Source organism: Vespa crabro, chromosome 15 (assembly GCF_910589235.1).
Source record: "Vespa crabro chromosome 15, iyVesCrab1.2, whole genome shotgun sequence".
Taxonomy (NCBI): Eukaryota; Metazoa; Arthropoda; class Insecta; order Hymenoptera; family Vespidae; genus Vespa; species Vespa crabro.
Window position 1 is genome coordinate 4,821,656 of NC_060969.1, and position 21,179 is coordinate 4,842,834.

The 21,179-nt window shown below is 27.5% G+C and overlaps 5 protein-coding genes across 5 annotated transcripts; 2 read left to right on the forward strand and 3 right to left on the reverse strand.

The window, feature by feature from the left end:
• Window positions 1-3,557: 3,557 nt before the first annotated feature.
• LOC124429325 (SAP domain-containing ribonucleoprotein) lies at window positions 3,558-5,762 on the reverse strand. Its single transcript, XM_046974464.1, has 7 exons — window positions 5,292-5,762; window positions 4,957-5,053; window positions 4,818-4,879; window positions 4,485-4,721; window positions 4,227-4,355; window positions 4,046-4,117; window positions 3,558-3,968 (listed from the first exon to the last, which is right to left on the reverse strand). Exons 1-7 carry the CDS (start codon window positions 5,340-5,342, stop codon window positions 3,870-3,872), a joined length of 747 nt encoding a protein of 248 aa, XP_046830420.1. The 5' UTR covers window positions 5,343-5,762; the 3' UTR covers window positions 3,558-3,869.
• A 259-nt stretch (window positions 5,763-6,021) lies between these two features.
• On the forward strand, window positions 6,022-7,898 carry LOC124429326 (mesencephalic astrocyte-derived neurotrophic factor homolog). The gene is made up of 5 exons (XM_046974465.1): window positions 6,022-6,184; window positions 6,309-6,411; window positions 6,495-6,619; window positions 6,695-6,836; window positions 6,953-7,898. The coding sequence occupies exons 2-5, from the start codon at window positions 6,327-6,329 to the stop codon at window positions 7,126-7,128; spliced, it is 528 nt and encodes a 175-aa protein (XP_046830421.1). The 5' UTR covers window positions 6,022-6,184; window positions 6,309-6,326; the 3' UTR covers window positions 7,129-7,898.
• A 2-nt stretch (window positions 7,899-7,900) lies between these two features.
• LOC124429312 (sushi, von Willebrand factor type A, EGF and pentraxin domain-containing protein 1-like) lies at window positions 7,901-18,567 on the reverse strand. Its single transcript, XM_046974432.1, has 31 exons — window positions 18,486-18,567; window positions 17,625-18,044; window positions 17,272-17,559; window positions 16,940-17,195; window positions 16,664-16,864; window positions 16,423-16,587; window positions 15,478-15,660; window positions 14,973-15,389; window positions 14,648-14,896; window positions 14,325-14,573; window positions 14,038-14,247; window positions 13,865-13,959; window positions 13,567-13,789; window positions 13,291-13,503; window positions 13,032-13,193; window positions 12,651-12,947; window positions 12,444-12,583; window positions 12,258-12,357; window positions 11,964-12,177; window positions 11,719-11,876; window positions 11,506-11,594; window positions 11,327-11,436; window positions 11,081-11,253; window positions 10,787-11,001; window positions 10,485-10,692; window positions 10,202-10,375; window positions 10,020-10,111; window positions 9,815-9,951; window positions 8,734-9,713; window positions 8,492-8,671; window positions 7,901-8,384 (listed from the first exon to the last, which is right to left on the reverse strand). Exons 2-31 carry the CDS (start codon window positions 17,913-17,915, stop codon window positions 8,215-8,217), a joined length of 6,639 nt encoding a protein of 2,212 aa, XP_046830388.1. The 5' UTR covers window positions 17,916-18,044; window positions 18,486-18,567; the 3' UTR covers window positions 7,901-8,214.
• LOC124429330 lies at window positions 15,245-16,386 on the forward strand. Its single transcript, XM_046974469.1, has 3 exons — window positions 15,245-15,378; window positions 15,767-15,919; window positions 15,999-16,386. Exons 2-3 carry the CDS (start codon window positions 15,789-15,791, stop codon window positions 16,120-16,122), a joined length of 255 nt encoding a protein of 84 aa, XP_046830425.1. The 5' UTR covers window positions 15,245-15,378; window positions 15,767-15,788; the 3' UTR covers window positions 16,123-16,386.
• LOC124429317 (protein SHQ1 homolog) lies at window positions 17,962-21,169 on the reverse strand. The gene is made up of 8 exons (XM_046974446.1): window positions 20,755-21,169; window positions 20,478-20,668; window positions 20,212-20,399; window positions 19,724-20,128; window positions 19,521-19,644; window positions 19,295-19,458; window positions 19,048-19,202; window positions 17,962-18,944 (listed from the first exon to the last, which is right to left on the reverse strand). The coding sequence occupies exons 1-8, from the start codon at window positions 20,895-20,897 to the stop codon at window positions 18,818-18,820; spliced, it is 1,497 nt and encodes a 498-aa protein (XP_046830402.1). The 5' UTR covers window positions 20,898-21,169; the 3' UTR covers window positions 17,962-18,817.
• Window positions 21,170-21,179: the final 10 nt, after the last annotated feature.

Here is a 21,179-nt window from a genome sequence, read left to right on the forward strand (position 1 = left end):
ACAGCCTTGCACTCAGGAGTGCATAAAATTTGTCAAGGTTATACATTTTTATTCCATATTATTTAAATATAATTATCAAATGAAAGAGTTTATAAATATATAAAAAAAAAAACTATATTTTTATTGTATATATACATGTATATAGATGATTTATAAGAAATATGAAGAAGAGATAATGAATGACATGACAATGATTTTTTAAGAGATGTTTATTTGTATATTGAATAAATATAATTATTTTTGGGAATAAAAATGCATAAGTCTTGGTATATAAATAAAACGAATGAAAAGGCTGTCCCACTCAGGAGTGGGGACGAAAATAATTTAGAATAGGGACAGGCCTGCATTCAGGAATGCACCTGGATACTCAAGCATGTAGATTTTTATTTCAGAATAATTTAAAATTTTTTATATGATTATTACTAAGTAATAACTCTATAAAATTAATAAACACGAGTTGTAAAACGACTCATATATCGTAACCATCATCATTATTTTATTATATAGATTCTAATTATTCTGATTAAAAATCTATAAAACTTGATGTAATTAGGGAAGTCAGGATATGTTAAAGCAAGCAGTGGTGACAAAATAAATTCATAAGAATAATATGCAAGAATATATTAACACTATTTTTTCTCTAATATGTGTAATATTTTTATATTTAATCTTATTTTTCTCTATCAAATTTCAAATTTCATTATTATTTCATATACGTATATGAAATACATGGTTCTAAAATTGTAAAATTGTATTATTATATTTTTTATAATTTAATCAATAAAAAAGTCTCTTATATATAAACAATATGATATGTACATGAGACACTTGATGTAACTGCATATTTCGCGTTAGTATAAACGTAATAACATAAGACATGTGTAATTTATCGATTAAATATAGGTCTGATCTCGTTATGGATATGATTACGGCAATATACAAAATTGCATATGCATTTTGTAATACGAAACAAGGTGCAGTATATATATTTTTTTTTTTTTAACGCGGCATAACTCTTAAATATTGTGAAATATTTACAATTCTTTTTTTTCATAACGTGTCTTGAATAATTTATAATATGTATCTACAATTGTATTAATCAATCGACAATTGATTATGCAATTCTTTTTTTATATATATATATGTATTTCTATATATTTTTTATACATTTGTACATAAAATCCACGTATAATTTCATATTTTTATTTAAATATAAAGCCTGTTTTCTAATGCATCGAGAATTCTGCATATTCGGTGCAAATTTTATTTCCATTTTAATACTTTTTTTTTTTCTTTTATTTCAACATTATAATCTATGGATAAATATATGTATATACAATTTTTTATTTATTAAATTATCATAATTATCAAAATTATAAAAATGTTTACCCATGGATTGTAGATATAATTTTTTCTTTCCACACATGCCCTTTTATATAGTTTTCTGTTACAGAGAGACGTCATTTTCACGTTCCAAGGTTAAATATTGCAAAATATCTCTTTATATATCAGTGAGTATTAACAAGAATGTTGCAAATAATATTTCAAGATTTGCCATACTATTATAGTATGACATGAAAAAAAAAATGATAAAAATTAATTTTTTTGTTTCAGGATTGTCAGATGCCTTTAATTAACAAAAAATCGAAGCAAGATAAGAATGTGGAGATCTAATTAATTATGAAGGATTTGAATGAAGAATTGGAATTATACAAAATAAAAAACAATGGAGAATAAATTGTTTGCAATTATTTTTTTTATTCATTTGAAATATTCAAAAAAATTTTAATCTATCTAAACATAATTGATTTCTGTTTCAGGAAATATCATCTACATTGGCAAGATTCGATTTCAGTCTTCGTTGGTTGTTTTTTTCGTTTATGAGATATGCCTTTATGTATGTGTATGTATGTATAAAATAATTCTTATTTTAATATATGTTTTATTTTCAGAAAGTAATAAAATTATAATTTTATTATGTTCACAGGTTGTTTATTCATTATATAAAATATACATATTGATTTTGATTGCTTGTTTAATTGTAAAATCTTTTTGATGTTTTATATTTACAGGTGACTGTGAATAGCAGAATGCTGATTTATTATATGAAATTCGCACATTATTTCGATTGTTTCTTGTTTAATTATGAAATGTTTTTGATGTTTTATGTTCACAGGTGACTGTTGATTTGTTATATGAAATTTGCACATTATTTCGATTGTTTCTTGTTTAATTATGAAATGTTTTTAATGTTTTATGTTCACAGGTGACTGTTGATTTGTTATATGAAATTCGCACATTATTTCGATTGTTTCTTGTTTAATTATGAAATGTTTTTGATGTTTTATGTTCACAGATAGCTATGCTGTTTACATCACATGAAGAAATTGTATATTTAGAATAAATATTTGAATTATATATTATACAATAGAATCATATATTTGATGATAGGACAATATATGTAACAAAAAAAAAAAGAAAAAATTGGCCAATTATTAATCTTACAAAAGATTAAATTATTTCTATTGTGTTATAAGACGATATTTTTATATTATATATTTTTTAATATTATAAATTTATAATATTATAAATTTATAATGTTAAGCACGTTAGTTTAATGGGAATAGAATTCCATATGAAGGACTCTATTCTTAACCGGGTACGTAGGTCGATATTAAACGAATTCATAAATTTTCGTCTAATCACGATTGATTAGAAAAAAATGTTTGATTCGTTTCGCGATTGATTTTGTTTCTTTTTCCAAATTATCATAATTATTATTGTATGTTATAATCATGATTTTATATAATTGATTCCAAAAGTAATTAATATTAACAGTAGAGTCTTTAGCCCGTGGGTCTCCGTATGCAGCAACCTCCATGTGGTGAGACCTGGAAATCGATATTACTTGCGATATATGATAATATAACGCAAGTACTGTCGAGCTAATGGCTGCATTTAAATTCAATCAAAATTTACTACGTTCTATAATAATTTTTTTTTTATCTTTCCATATTGTCCATTTCTTTTGCCTCAATAGAGATATAGATTATTTTATTAATTATTATATTTGTTTTGAAATTATATAATTCTGTTATATATAAAATATATATAATAGAATTATATGTAATATATTTTTTTTTTATGTGTATGTAAATATTTTTTGTTTAAATAGAAGGTCATGCCAGAGGTTTCAAGAAATTAAGAGGGTTCTCTTCCTATGCATTTACAATGATTTATTCTATGAATTTTCATAGTCATATTTTTTTGTCTGATTTTGGTGATAAAACGCTCACTCGAAGGATAAGTATTTTTTTTATACGAGATTATCTTTCCAGATTTTGAAAAAGTATTATTTTCTTTGATTAAAAATGTTATTTTTAGTGTCTAAAAAAATATATCATTTTCAAAAGTAATCATTATGCAAGCGAAAGCTTGTTTTGTTTTGATAATTGAAAACAATGATTTTTCGTCTTTATCTTTAGAATGAGCTCTTGATTACCAAAATTGAAGAAAAATTAGGTCTCGATTAGGTAAACAGTCTTAATAGCAAAGTATTCAACTTTAAAAATGTGCGCTTTTTATTTACATAGCAATATCTTTACATATTAAAACAATACATTATTCTTTAATTGCTAAAGAATGAAAACTTCGATACGCTTTATAAGAACTTTTATAAATAAGTTACGAGGAATATCATTGCATGTGAAATTCATTTATCCACATTATAATACTGTTACCTTTGAAACGCAGTTGCTTTAACACGTTGTTTAATAGGTATACGCCATCTTTATAGTATATTATTATTTTATTGAAAAAACAAGATATGTTGTAATCTAAATTACTTTCTTAGTATACAATAACGAATATCATTTAACAATTTTAACTTTATTAGGAAATACTTTCTCGATTGGTTTCACTTCTCCGAATCTAGCTTTTCTCTTCTCTATTCGTGCTTCCAATTCAGCCTAAAAAAAAAGATTATTTTTTTAGGTGATCAATATTAAAGGAAAGCAAGATTATTAAAAATATTCTTAATTATTACCTTATCCATTACACTAGAAACTGACATTCCAAATCTTTCTGCACGTTTCTTTAAGACCTCGTAAGTTGTGTGCTGTATACATATATATACATTTATAAAATATTATTTATATAATGTTATTAAAAAAATTAATAATATTATAAAATATCAATGGAAAATTTTATCTTAAAGTAAAACTTACTATGGGAGTTTTCACAGATGCAGCTGATTTGTTATTTTGATTATTAATACTAAATCTTGCTGATCGAGCTTCCTTCTTTGCTGCTTCTGATAATGGTAATCCAAACTTTTTTGCTCTCATTTCTAATCTCTATTATATATATATATATATATGTATATATATACATACATAAAAAAAATAGTAAACATCAATTGTTATGTCATTATAATGTATTTAAATTTGTATTAATATATTTAATTTTATATTATAGATTGTTACCTCCTTGGTACCAAGCTCTGATAATTTTATAATTTTTTTCTCAGGAGATGCATTTTCTGAAGATTTTGTGTCATTGTCATGTTTCTCTACTTCATCCATCTTAACATCTTCAATCACAGGTTTACGATTTAAAACTATTTTTTTTGTATTACTCACATTACTTTCTACTGACAACTTTCTTTTCTCATTGATCTCCTGTGAATCTGGTTTACTTGATAATTCTTCTATTTCTTCATCCTACAAAATTACATAATACAATGAAATTTTCATATATCATTTAAAGAGCATTTAAATGTTATAAGAATATAATATTGTGGTATATTTATTATTTACACCGAGAACTGCATCTTCATCTAATATTTCCTCTGCTGTTTCATCCAAAGATAATGCAGAATCTAGAATATAAAATATAGAATATAAACAAGCTTACATATATACCTGCATCTAAGAAGTTGTATATAATATTACATACCACCATGTATCGCTAATTGAAGCCTTTCAACCAGTTCGTTTTTGTTTCCTGTTGTAGGAAGACCTCTTTGTTTTAATTCTACTTTCAAATTCGCAACCTTGCAAAATAAGAACATTTATTTACTGATTCATATTATAAATTAATAATTAATGCATTTTGTTGATAATACTTATAATGATATAAAATTTTACTCCTCAAAAATAATATTATATTGCGCTTCTTATTCGTAATGACGTGAAAAACAAAATAAATTTTAATATAAAAATTAATCTTCCTTCTAATAAAAAAATAGGTTAGAATGCGATAAAGTATTAAATCTAATTCAATCAGCGTACCTTCATTTTCGAAAGTTCAGTCAATCCTTTTTCGTAAGATGAATCAGCCATGGTGTGTCTTTCTTTTTTTTTTTCTTTTTTTTTTTTTTTCAATTTAAAAGAAATGTCAAGCAAATTACAAATTCGTTATCATCTCATAAAGCACATTCACTAAATTCAAGAATGAATAGAATAATGTAAAAATGTTAGGACTGTTTATAATAGTTTACAATGAAAGACGTAACTGTTTGCAATGAAATACCATAATCGATCGATCGAAAACTTAACCAAAAATGTGAATAGAGTACTATCAAAAATTAATACATAAAATAGCAAATTTTTAAGTTGGTAATATATATATGTGTATATATGTAATATAAAAATATTTACTCTAGCCGATATTTATTATTAGGATTTAATTTATGAAATTTTCAAAATTCTCACATTTTATTTTGTGGTTAAGACCTTAGTCGATTATGCGATATATGAAGAACCAATCAAATTCGAATTAGTCAGAAAATATTTAACGATTGGTTGTTTAAAGAATATACGTATTTTTGCAACTTGTAATTTTTAAAAGCTGCAAAAATACCTTCTCGTTGACTTTAATTAAGAAATATAAGTAAAATTGTAAAATATTTATATATATATGTATATTTTCATATTATATTTCTATTTTATTGTATCGTTTAATACATGTAAACGAATTTTGAATAAGGACCAATCAGAATACGCCAGGTCTATTTCCGGATTTTTGACACTATCTAACGTGTATAAAAGTAGTGTGAAGTTTTGTTCGCTGTGTACTCAAAGAATGTGTTAAAATAATAATTGTTCGAATTAAAAAATATAAATCCAATAGAAATTATTAAGTTTCTGCTACTTAATATACGTCTATTAAACTAATTTTTATCGTATGTATTTTGTGTATCATTGTTTTTTCTTAACCTATTAGAGCGGCATTTGATTTCGAAAATTTATTACTTAAGTAAAAAGTCTTTATTAACGTCAAACTAAACGATTTATTAATTTTTTCAGAATATATCATTTATAAAAATGGATATTAAAATGTGGTTCACTATCACTGTAATTTTTAGTATGGTATCCTTTATAACAGCTTTAAAAGAAGGAGAATGCGAAGGTAACTTATTTTTATATATTGCACTCCTATTTACAAATAATATATTATCTTTAGTTACTTATTTTTTACATCTTTTTTTATAGTATGTGTAACTACTGTAAATAAATTTGTTGAAACTTTAACAAATGATATTAAAGCTGATCCCAAAAAAATAGAATCAGAGTTCAAAGAATTTTGTAAAACTACAAAGTCAAAAGAAAACAGATTTGTAAGTACATCTATCATACAAATAATTTTTATATAAACGCGTACAAGTATGAAAATAATTTTTCTTGTATTTCAGTGCTATTACTTAGGTGGTTTAGAAGAATCTGCAACAGGCATTTTGGGAGAACTTAGCAAACCAGTGTCTTGGTCTATGCCTGCAGATAAGATATGTGAAAAATTAAAGAAAAAGGATCCACAGATATGTGATTTACGATATGGTAGATATATATTTTTTTAAATTGTATATTATAAAATATTTCATGAAATATTATTGTGTATTAGAAATAATATTAATTAATAATAACAATCGTGTAATATTCTGTTATTGTTACAGAAAAACAAATAGATCTTAGAACAGTGGATTTGAAAAAGTTAAAAGTAAGAGATTTGAAAAAAATTTTAAATGATTGGGAGGAATCATGTGAAGGATGTATAGAAAAGACAGACTTTATTAAACGGATTGAAGAACTTAAGCCTAAATATTCAAGCAATTCTAAAACAGAGCTTTGAAGAGAGCTCTAAGATATAAATAAATAATTAAGATATCATAACTCAATTATGCATTATTCTGTTTGGCAGGAAAATTAATAGCAATATTTAAAATATGTGTATATTTAATATTTATGTACTTTGATACAATTTCTTTTTGAAAACGTTTGATTTGTGAAAGAACATTAGAAATTATTAATTTATATTAATTTTGTTTCTTATTGTATTATTTTTTAAACAATTGCTCAACTTTGTGGTCATCATAGGACATTTTAAGACAAATTAAAAATAACATGTTAATTATTTAATTATTTTTGTTTTTCTCTCTCTTTGATGAGGCTAAAAATGAATATAAACTAAGATTATCAGATGGTGCTTCATTTATACAATATTCATAGATATAATTTTAAAATGTAAGTTTTTCAAATTGGAATATTTTATATTTTCTATTTTCACTGCCCTTCCTCTAATAGTCTGATACAAAAAATCATCTTAATGTAAGGTACACATCACTATATTTAGAATTAAAAGCTATGAAACATATAGGATGTGTCAACAAAGAAAGTCAAAGGATCTCAAATTTCATTAAAATTTAAAAAAGATCATAACATAATCACTTCTCTGAATTTGTCATGAACAGAATTGAAGGGCAATGACAAGATGTATAACAGAAAACAAATTGCACATTTCTATATCTATAAAAAAATTTCATAATTTTCATATCTAATTGTTCATTAAATTGTACAACATACACAGTAATAGTAAATACTTATATTTGATAGACAACGAAATATTATTTTTGACAAGTTTGTATAAACCTTTTATTTTTAACGCCGGATATCAAAATTGCTTTGCAGCGATGTACAAAAATTTTCTTACTTTTAATATATTTTTATATGAACTTATGCTCATTTATCATTAATGTTATTTAGCTCACAAATAAATATATACACGTATGCGTGTATGTACATATATGTATATATGTTTACTTTGATAATTATATGAATTTAAACATTCTTGCTAAAATGATATGGAAAATATACGACCGTTTACGTGTTTTTGCGTATTTTTATATATTTTTTCTATATCGCAATATATTCTCTATAATTATTTATTAGTACATTGTGGAGGATCGCTCCATTTTCCATCCGATTTACAAGTAATTGAACCTACCTTTTTACCATTAGGACATATATAAGCAAGTTGTTCTCGAAATAAATAGGATGGACCCTGAACAATTATACCAGATGGTACTACGGGTTTACCGCAAGATATTTCTGAAAGTATAATGAATAAACAAAGATAAAATAGTATTTTTCATAAATACTGAAGTAAAGGTTTAATTTAATATTTATGGAGAACGAAGAATTAATTCGCAGCTTACTAGAACACCTGCCACGCATTTTGGACCATTTTCCATTAGGAAGGCATTTTGCAGTTGATTGCCCAAATATTCGATATCCTGGTATACATTCAAAATTAATTATATCATCAACATTATAATCAGTTTCATTTTGTTTTAATACTGCAGTAACTGGTAATGTTGGTTTTCTACAAGTCACATCTGAAAACAACGATATTCTAGATTTTTTTTATACTATTAATATATCATAATTTTTAACTTACGTTTACACAAAGGCATTGCAGACCATGTGCCGTTTGAATGACATGTTAATGTTTCAGTGCCTTCAAGAATATAGTTTCGTTGACAACTAAAGGTAAAAATATTAGTAACATTTTTTAAATCATTCATATTGATATTGGTAATATTAATGAGTGTAGCACACAATACTCCTTCACATGTTTCATTTTTCGAATCATGTATCTGTATAAATTTATTATTATATTGTAAAAAATTCACGAGTTTCCATTGACTAGCTTCATTGCAAATCCATGTAATGTTTAATCTTTCATCGGCAGTAAAAGAGTTTGAATCATTCATACTATTTTGACATACCATAAGAATTCTTTTACTATAAATATCTCCTTCAATGTAAAAATGAATGTTTCCATAAGAATTGTTCACATTTTTATAATGCACATTATTCAATGCATTGATATTAAGAAATCGTGAAACTAAATGATTAGAAATTGGGCAATTAAGTGGTTCACAAATCTGATTGTCTGGAATCCAAGTTCCATCATTGCTGCATACTCTTCTATTTTCACCTATTAATGTATATCCTGAATTACAAGTAACAAAAATTTTTGTATTAGGAATAAAATTCTCTTTCAATTCTTTATTATTAAAATATTGTGTCCAATTTGATCCTTTTGAAACTCTTGAAATCTCCAATGTCAAATTGCCCTCTATACTTAGAAATATCTTTCCATCTTCTATTAGGTTTGGCCAAGGACACTTAATGAGAATGCAATTTGGAAAGTAACTATTCCATAAACCATTATTAGAACATTGAAGAGTAAACATTGTAGAAGTATCATTTATGTTTTCAAATTTGTAACCAGGATCACAAAAATATTCAATAGTATCACCATAAGAGTAGTTTCTGACAAAAGGATCATTAGTAGAATTTTCTTTGAATTTGAAAGAACTAAAAGATTTTTCATTTCCATTGGTAATTATTTTCATGTAACCATGCTCTATCCTATATTTAAAAAAAAAAAAAATAATAATAATAATAATAAAAAATAAGAAACCAAATATATAAAAAAATAATTATTTTACAAAATTTATATAAAAATTTACTTCATCGGCGGTGGACAACTGTAAGGAATGCAAACTGGATTATCATGATTCCATATGCCAGTTTCTAAACATGTTAGATATTTTTCACCGACCAAACGAAATCCGGAATCACATTTAAATTCAATTTGTTGTCCTGCCTAGATAAAATAATTAAATAAAAATTTGCTTTAATATTAAACATTGTTCTCAAAGGAATATATTATACCTGCAAAATTGTAATGTCATCTCTCTCATTTTCTTCTATTATGTACTCTATATCTCCATTTTCCGGTGCCAATAAACTTTTACATGTTACCCCTATCATAAGAATGTCGTATGTAAACGTTTATTTAAACTTTTTTGAACTGAATAATTCACTAACACAACATATGTAGTTATAAATTTTACCAATACAAAGAGGTGGCGATCCACTCCATTTTCCATTTGATTTGCATACTCTACGTATGCTTCCATGAAGTTCGTAGCCACTGATACAGGAATAATAAATTTCATCCCCGAAAAAATACGACCAGCCCCTTATATAGCCACGTGGAAAATATCCAGGAAAGCCACATTTTACCTCTAAAGAATTACAAAAAATATATAAAAAAAAAAAAAAAAAAAAAAAAAAAAGAAAAAAAAAAAAATAAAACTATAATTATTCAGTTTTAAATAATTTTATAAATCTTACTAAGACATTTAGGTGTATCGGAACCTTCCCATTCACCATTTTTAAGACATTTTCTTCTTAGTACTTCTTGTTCTTTACCACCAAATTTAAGAACATATCCAGTATCACAATAATAAGTTGCTTCTAATAAATCTTCTGTAGTATTTATGTTACCTCTAAATGGTACAACTGGTAATGAGCAACCACGACAAAAATGGCTGTTTATGATCTAAAAAAAAAGTTATGATATATTTTTACAATATTATAGGAATGTTTAATTTAATGAAATGATTAGATTTATTAATAAAAAAAGGTATAATTACCATAATATCTCCATATATATGTTCCAATATATGAGACCATGTATAAAGAGTGCCATAGTATTTTTCACATGTTCTATACAAATGCATTATATAATCATTCGTAAAAGCCGAATCCCAAATATCTAATAATGTAATATTACCCACGAATGATTCTGATTCAGAAAAACCACCACCCATTCGATCTTGTTCTTGTCCAATAATGAAAGATCCATTACCTAAAGACAAAAATTATCATAACTTTTTATTATTAATATTAAATAATGTATTAAATATTAATGTCTAATGGAAAGCTACCTGGAATAGTTAAACCCTTTGCTAAGTTTGTACCAGTATCTTTAAGTATTCCATCAAGAAAAATATTCCAAGATCCATTAGTATTCTCCCATGTAATACAAAGAAAATGCCAATAACCATCATTAACTTTAATGTCAGTTACAACTCCGTGCCCATTGATATATAATACGAAACTATATCAAATTTTTTATTAAATATTTTAACTGATATTTCAAAATAATATAGTCATATGAAGAGATGACTCACCCATTATAATCTGTTACTGTAAGCGCATTATCTTCATCATGTGTTGCATATGAAAGCACAGTGCCGTAATTAAAAGTGTCCATGGATTGCAACCACACAGTAATAGTTAACTAAAAAATAAATGTATAAAGTAATAAAATATAGGTTTCGTAATATTTGATTTCCTATTAGTTTTTTACCTGTGATATATTTTTTATGGGACCTTTCATCATCACATAATTGGTTGTACTGGATCTCACAAAATGCATGATATAATCGGATGTCAATTCTTTGTTAGAAAAATATCTCATTTAAGATTTAAATACATAGATGCTCTGAATGAATATATCTCCAAAATATAGAGTATTGGAAAATTACTAAGTAAATTAATTTAACATATTTTATGAACTTACCAATTTCACAGTTATTTCCTGTAAATGATGGAGGACAGATACAAGTATAATTAAATGATATACTTTTACATTGTCCACCATTTTTACAAGGTGAAATACTACAGTAATCGATTTTTCTACTGCAATCTTTTCCAGTATATCCAATCGGACATTCGCATCTTTTAAAAATAATACATATATATTTAAATTTCTTTTATAAAATATAACAAAATAAACATTTTCATTGGATAATTTAAAATTCAAACCTGTAACTATTTCTTGTTGCATTTTTTTCCATGATGTTTATACAAATAGAATTTTCATGACAAGGAAGCCAATCACATGGTAATAGATTGCAGCGACGTCCTAAAAAGCCAGATGTGCAAGAACAATACCATGTTTGATTCACAATGTTACATGTTGATCCCTTTTCACAAGGCATTGAATCACAATAATTAACAGAAGTTTCACAGAAATCACCTAAAAGTATTGATATTAAGGTATATAGAGAGTCACTTAAAATATATGAAAAATATTTCAAAATTTCTATTCATAATTACCTTCAAAACCATCTTTACATATACATACGTAATCATTCTCTGTGCTTACACATTTTCCATCATTTTGACAAGGATTATGAGTACATTCATCAATATAAACCTAAAAATTAAATTAAAGAATCTTTGTATTTGCAAATTTAAAAAAATTTATATGAACTATTTAAAATTAATAATTAAATTTCCTACCTCACAATTCTGTCCAGTATAAGCACTTTTACAAGAACAATAATATGGCATTTTTTTATTAGCTTCGTGTACAATGCATAATCCTTCATTTAAGCATGGTGAAGATCTACATGGATTTTGAAATATTTCACATTGTGTCCCTAAAAAAAAAATGTATTACTGAAAAATTTTTATAACAATTCAGAAGATTAAAATTTATATTCTTACCAACATAATAATCACGACATTCACAACTGAAATCTTCATCCTCTTTTTCCAAACACTGACCATCATTCAAGCAAGGTTTTGTATAACAAATATCATTTTTTGTTATATCAAGATTTATGCATTCATTTATAGTTACAGAACCACGATTTTGTGTAGTTGTATTCGCGGGACATGGTAGACATGTTATTTGACCATATTTCGGTTGATAAAATCCAAAACTACAAGATATACAAGGTTCTACAGATATAATAGATCCATGATGTCTACGTTTAGAATAATATCCTGGCTGACAAACAGCTAAAAAAAAGAGATATTAGTATAAATTTTTATATGTCTGAACTATTAATGATTTCTATTATTTTCACAGTAATTATCTCTTACATATACACTCTTGTAATGATTTTGTACGCATCCTTCTAGTATAAGTATGTTCAGGACATTGTTTGCATTGTATAGATCCGCTTGCATCCTGATACTCTCCAAAAGGACATGGTCGACATCGTCGTGCGGAAGTATCGTGGAAAGTACCTAAAGGACATTTTACTGGAAAAAATAAATAAATTGTATACTCTATAATATAGATTAAAAATTAGAGTATATTAACATATCTTATAGAAATAAAAAAATATGTTTCTCTCACTGCAAGTATGCTTTCTAGGTATACTGCCAGGCTCACAAAAATCTTGTATTTCTCCAAATACTATGTGCAAATTAAGTGCAAGTTTAGCTATCTCTTGATTAGTCTTATTATTTAGTAGATCCAATTCTCCAGAATGTGTCATCAATTGGATCTTTTCTCTTAACTTTTGCAATCCTTTTTTTGGATCGTCTAGATTTTCTTTAATTATCTTTCCTATATCAATGATTATATCATATTTCATAAAATGATCGATATATAAACAATATCTATACATACCAATGAATTTAAACTTAATTTCGATCTTTTCTCTTTTTCTCTTTATTTTGTCTTCATCTTGCCTTTCATTCCTTCGAAATCTTACCAAACTTGAATATAAATTTTTCGAAGTAAAAATGTCGTCTTCGCATTCAGGATCAAAGCTCACAAGATTACATTCAACGTCATTATTGCAGATGTCGATTAGCTTCGACTTTAAGTCTTCAGTAATACGATCGGTTAACTACACACGGCAATGAAATAATAATCAATAAGTTCAACTAGAAATTTGTTAAACAAAAAACTTTGATGTGCTCACTTCCCGAAGATTTGTTGAGTTATTACAGAACGATTTAGTATCGCCCTCAAGAACGATATTTCCTTCTACATATACAGTTTTTAGTTGTTCAGATTCTGTGGGATGATATATAGATTAATATAATATACAAATTGATAGTATATCTAGATAAAAGGATGTGGTATAATATTGACCCAAGCAATCGGATATAACATAATCGTTCGAAGTTCCATTTTCTGCATTACATTTAAATGGCATATCCTCGTTCATAGGACCAAGATACGTTGTCTCCTGCACAAGTTCATAGCCTTCATTACAGATAGTCATGCATTGTGACGTTTCATTCGAATTGTATAAACAATTTATACGCTTGTTCGAAGATAACGTAATATTCTTGCATACATCTGAAACCATGTTTAAATATAAAACAATGTGCAATAGTTGATCTAATATGAAAAAGAAATATTTTATTATCTTTTACCTTTAACAGTGATGTTTAATATACAATTCGCAATGTTTCCGTACATATCGGTGGCATTATATATAATTTGTGTTTTACCAATTGGAAACGCGTTATCCTCAAGTCGATGACTTTGCTCGATTCTTATCGGTAGCTTCGAATTGTCGTAAAATCCTGGCTCGTTCCAGGTGACATTAATCGCTCCAGTTTCACGATCAGAAAGTATCACTGGAGGATCTATACAATTTTCTACCATCGGTGGTTCCTTATCTTTAAGAACGATATATTATCACCACGTGAAAAAATTCTTTTCATTATAGAATAACATTGATTCTACAACTTACCGATCACTTTAACCTGGAATTTACATTTTGCTTTATTCCTACTTGCATCTTGCGCTACGTAAACGATAGTACGAGTACCAATTTTCATCTTCCGTGGAAGAACAACGTGTGGTTTGCTCCACACAACAACGGAATCACTGTCGTTATCAGTAGCTTCTGGTACAGTCCAGTTAACATAGGCATAATTCTTATTAGGTAAACTCTCAATGGTTATAGAAGAAGGACATACAATGACTGGTGGTGTGTTGTCTAAAAATATATATATAAATATAAAATAAAAACAATAATCAATAATAATAATAATAATAATAATAATAATACTGACCTACGCAGCGATTGACGCTGCAACGTTGTGACCAAACACCTGCGCGTCCACCACAGTATCTACTTCGTGGTCCTTCCAGCTTGTATCCTTCTTTGCATAAGATAGTACAGTTCATCGCGAAGGATAACTTTTCAGGACCCGTGCAGTTTGTAGGGAAAATCATACCATTTGCCAATTGCTTTAGAGGTTCACATTTAATCGGTTTGCAAGTTGTTTCCAGACCATCCCAACGCGAAACAGGCAAACAATTTCGCACTTTACTTCCTCGCAATTGGTAGCCAACGTCACATCTAAATTGGCAACGCGTATCGATCGGATGCGAAGTTAAATCATCCTTCATTCGATCCTGATAAATATCGTCATGCTGACATCGAACACGTCCATTTAGCGGTGCTCGCAGTGCTGGGCAAGTCTTTACTGTTAAATACTCTTTCTTTAATTAGACATCTTTTTTTTATCAGCAAGATGAAAGATCGTTCGTTAACATGATAAGTAGTAAACTTACGTGAACACTGTGGTTCATTACCAGACCAAGTTCCATCCTTTCCACAAAGTCGAATACTATCACCGGTCAGTTGAAATCCAATTCTACATCTTATACCACAAGCAGCGTTCACCACGTTGCTACAAGCATTCGCTTTCACTAGATATCCATTTTCTGGTACTTTTAATTTTGGGCACGTTATGACTAAAGAAAAAAAAAAAAAAGAAAAGAAGAAGTTCAATGCAAATAACAATGAAAAGTGCAATTTTTCATTTGTTTTCAAGATCATAATTTAATCGTGTCCGTTTAGGTCCGCTAATTAAATCTCAACGATGGATGCACGATGCAACAAGCCCTACGATTTCATCGCTGTGGCTCGAAATTTAACCGAAGAAATAAAAAAGACTCGAGCGATGCAAATGATGTGGTTTCAAACGTACGGTCCTCTACTGGAAGAATACAAGTATGAAAATGATTCTGATTAAGATCAGTGCGTGTATTCGTGACCATTGTCAGTATTTTTCTCAGTAATTATTTGGTAGAAACGTGAAAAAGGAGATGGCAGAGTTGTGTGAGAAAAAACAGGTCATGGTCGTCGATCATTCATCTATCGAAGATGAAAGATCTTGCTTACCTACGCCAGAAACAAGCAATTGCGAAGTATGATCGTTTGAAATCAATTTGACGATTGATTTAAACACTTCACTATATTTTTTCTAGTATGGCTGGCTCGCAATGAAGCCAGAATTTCAATTAGAAAGATACGGACCGTACACAATTGATCGAATTAATCCTATGGAGACTGAAACTCTTTTACAAGGAAACATACCAATGCTTGCACCTGGAAAAGGCTTAATTCGATAAAAATTTAATATAAATATTCAATGCATCCTATTTCATATATCCATATAAAATTCCTTTTATAAAATCAATATATGTATATATATAGAATAGTCTTACAATTACCTTCACATTTTTTTCCATCAGTAGTGAATCCAAAAGCACAAACACAATCTTCCACTGTAGTAGCAGGTATCTTCAGAGTGACATGATTAACATCTGGACAAGGTATACAGATAGACGTTGAATCTCCAGAAATATAACCGGAAGCGTACGTCCCATTTGGACATGCTGTACATAATTTATAATTAAGAGATATATTATTGTCAACAAAATTAACAGAGAATAGAGAAAAAAATATACTCACGTTGGCAAGAACCTTTAAAACCAGAGCCAAAGAATCCTATCGGGCAAATACAAGCGTAATGACCGGTTGTTATGCCACACGAACAGATCGCTAAATCGTCGCAACAATTTTTCTCTCTAACTTTGTCCATTTCATTGTTCATACATAAAATATCGCAATCGCTGCTAACTGCTACAGGCACATATTTTCCTGTTTTCAAGTCTACACAAATTATCATTATATTTAATCGATCGTATTTGATTAATCATATTTGATAAATTACTTCTTAATCCTCACCATGATGTAAAGCACGACGAGCCAAAGCTTCGAATTCGGCGAAACTATCCAAAAAGTAACTATGAGTGTATTCAGGATTACTGGCGATATCGTGAAGTTCTTTCACATTGCCCGTACGTATCCCAAAAGTAAATATCATAACGCCAGCATTCTTCAAAAGATCAGCAACAGGGCGTGGATCTCCACCATTGCTGAAGCCATCGGTTATGAGAAATATTACCTTTTTTGCTCCTTCCCGTCCTTTCTCGAGAATAGCCTGTTGCAATGATCTTATTAATTCTTTTCTTGGTAATGATTAATTGTTAAATGTCTTTCAGTTTTAAATTACTAACGAGAGCTTCAAAAAGCGCACCACGCGTATACGTTCCACCACCGGTATAACTGATATTGTTAAGTTGCCTGTTAAGTAAATAACATTTATGATTGTCCCTTCCAGTTTTCGATATTTGATCAACATTACGATTGATATTTCTTCTTCCTCCAAATGTGACGATTGCAACTCTGGTGGTTAAAGGTTCTACCGTAAATTCTGATAGAAGTTTTTTTACGAAATTGAGTTCGCTACGAAAGTTATTTAGACCAATTGAACCAGATCCATCCACGAGGAATACGAGTTCTACCTGGCAAAAGTGAGACAGTAGTTTGTATACTTCGAAATAGGCAAATTTGAATCATTTGGCTTTACCTCATCGGTCTCGTTTCTCAAACGATTTATATGGATCTTTAAAAGATGCGATAACAAGTCTGCTTTTCGTCGGATCATTTGGTTACTACTTTCGAAATTTTTATCTAAATATTGATTTTTATTATTATGTTCCTTGCCATGGTTCCAAATTGTCGATATTAAATCGATGCCATCGGCGGTCTGAATCTTGAAAGTATTGCTTGATCGAAATTCACTTATGTTAGAGTACTTTGCAAATAGAAAAGAAACTCCATTGATTAATAGAAGTATTCTCCAATGTGACATTAACATTTTTATGATTCATATACTCTAATTGTTATTTTTTATTTTCTTTTTATTTTTTTATTTTTTTTTTTTTTATTTTTTTATTTTTTTTATTTCTTTTTTTATATTAACAAAAACTATCACTGGAAATAGATTCTGCAATAAAATTAAAAGAAAATATAAATGAAAATGTATAGGAGTCGGAAAAAGCACGGTTCGCGATAAAAAACAAACACTGTCTAACTCAAACGCTAACTGGTACTATGTAAGTACGCCAACAAGCTAACGTCGAGTAATCACAGAGTTTAGAAAACACGAGAACAACGGAGCCTCTGTTCTACACTTAATATAAAAAATGCCTCTATCTACATTTGATGTCTCGACATCTTGTCGCTCTTCGTTCGATGAAAAAGTTTGCTAATATATCAAACATATGCTAACGAAATAAAAAATAATAATTAATATTTTTTAGAAAATAATAAATACTAAATATAAACATAACGATTTTTTAAAACAACATGTATTTAAGATCATTTTTTATCTATTTCAACTTTTAGCTAGTAATTTAATTAGGAAATATATTATAAAAAAGATTACCTATGCATTACTAGGATTAAAGAATCAGAATCGGGATACAATTAATCCTAACGTTACACTGCACACCCCACGCACACATGTGAAGACTGAAATAAAAAAAAAGCATTCCTTTATTCTTTTGAATTTTTATTAATAAATAAAAAGTATGTATGAGAAGACAATGATTTCTTTTATTAGAGATCTCTTATATTTTAGAGATATATAGATAATTTAGTAATCTATATTGATAGATAATTTAGTAATCTATATTGAACAATGTTAGAACAATAGTAAATAGAGAAGTATTTTATCATTAAAATTACGTTCATACTATATATTAAAAAAGAAAAAATTCATTCTGTGTCAGTTAAATCATCAGAATCTAAACTGATACTAGTAGTAGTACTACTGCTAGAACTATCACTTTCTGAGTCAGTATCTGTGTCACTACTATCAGTGGAAGTTGAACTGTCGGATGATCTGAAAAAAATTAATACATTATATATTTCATATTATAATATCAACTACTTTTTTGTTATTTTTATTTAATTTTTATCTAATAATGATATTTGATTACTCTTACTTGTTACTTTGTGCAATATGAATAGTTAAATTCTGTATATGTCCAGTTATATCATGTATTACATTTTCTATAACAAGGCCTTCTTTCTGAACAGAATATGCCGCTTCTTCTAATTCTAATAATTCCAACTGCATATCCTCTTTATTTGGATGTATCTTAATAAAAAGAAAATAATATTTTTATTAATCTACATAAAATTTTTCTATTACATCTAATATAACATTAAAAGTTTTTATAATAAACTCACGTTATCTAAAATAGGAGTAAGTGATTCTATCAAAGATTCAGGAATACTTTGCAACCAAATTAAATAATCCTTTATATACAATTGATTCAACAGATATCGTGGTTCATAAGAATTATTAAATAAACTATGTATTTCGCAGAAACGTTTTATAATATACTTTTTTCCTGTTGGTCAAAAGATATTATTAAATATGATTAAAATATTACTTAAGTTTATATTAACAAACCTAATGTTACGACTTGTTTAACGTCTTCAAAAACTTTGATAGCCAAATCCCAGTTCCTTAATATAGGATAACAAAGTGCTCTTCTAATACATGCATTTATAACTTCATTCATATTAGAAAAATTCTATAACATTATATAAGGAATTATAAATAAGAATAGTTGACATCAAAATTTTCGGATGGTAAGAAACAAAAAAACATACTTGAAACCAACACAAAGTTGAGCTCAGCTTGTTAATTGTCCATCCACTTTCAACAGTATTGTCACCCAATGTTGTTCTATAATTGTAACAACTACCATATAAAATATCAATTAAACTTAGAAGTAACGATTGAATTTCTTTATCATCTAATAAATATTCTTTATTTGGAAACTCCTTCAATAAGTCAATTTCATCTTTATTAAATGTAATATCTTCTTTCCTTAAATTATACCATTCTGGTATATAAAAAATATACGGCTCAATACATTCTGGTTGCATAAGATCAGCCATATAATATTGTTCGTCAAAGTCTACCAATTCCTTTTTTTTACGAAGGAATGTACGTTCTTGTTCAGAGATTTTATCAGGCGTGGGCAAATCTATTATTTCTTTAATCCATGCTGGCTGCAGATTAATCATTGATAAATGTATTGTTATATGTTGTTGCATTATAGATACATTATTTTATATAAATCATATGAACATACCTCAAAAGCTATTAAGGCACCAGAGATTTTATTAGCAAATCCATACTTGGGAGAATTTATAGATAGAATTAAATTATTGGATTGTATTGATTGAGGAATGAACCATTCATTTGATGCTTCTTTATCATTTTCTTCATTATTATCTTCATCCGAATTCTTATATATTTTTTCTGAATTTGCTGGATTACCTATGCATCGAAGAAAGGTAAATTTATTAAAATTACATTTAATATTTTTCCATAAATTAGCTTTACTTAATAACATACCAATCACTTCAATGTTGGGAACAATTGTACTTTTTGTTTTGGGTGGTGATAATAGCGTAGTTATCATATCTAAATTAGGAAAAAATTCACCTTTGTTTACCTTAGAAAATTTTAAAGTAAAATCACCCTTTTCACAATCATAACGTCCAGAAGATGCATGATTCTCTTCTATTTCTCCTGGTAGCATTAGTCTGTTAAAAGAAATAATATACAGTAAAGATAAGATAAATGTTATGTTTCTTTAACAAATAAAACTTATCGGATTTTTATATTCTACCTAAGGTAATAGGGTGTAGCATAAAATCTAAAATCATTTCCTTCAACGTCAATCTCTACGTCTTTAATATTAGCATACGGTGCATGAACAATAATAGTAACTTCTAAGTCGGTTTGTGTTATTTCAAATCGAGGAGTTAACATTTTTACTACTTTTTTATGCAATTCCCTTATTTTTAAAATACCTCTTATATTAATCTAATAATTCAATTGTAGAAACAAATCATAATAAAAGATAACAGACACAAATCCGAAGAACATAAAAACGATATTAATTATACAATAATTATATAATGAAATATATACAAAGCATAACGATTTACACGTGCACGTCAATTTAATTTATCTGATTTTACTATTTTTACTTGTTTTAGGTATAGATACGAAGTTTACAGGATATAGGAGTTATTGAACACAAATCTTCGA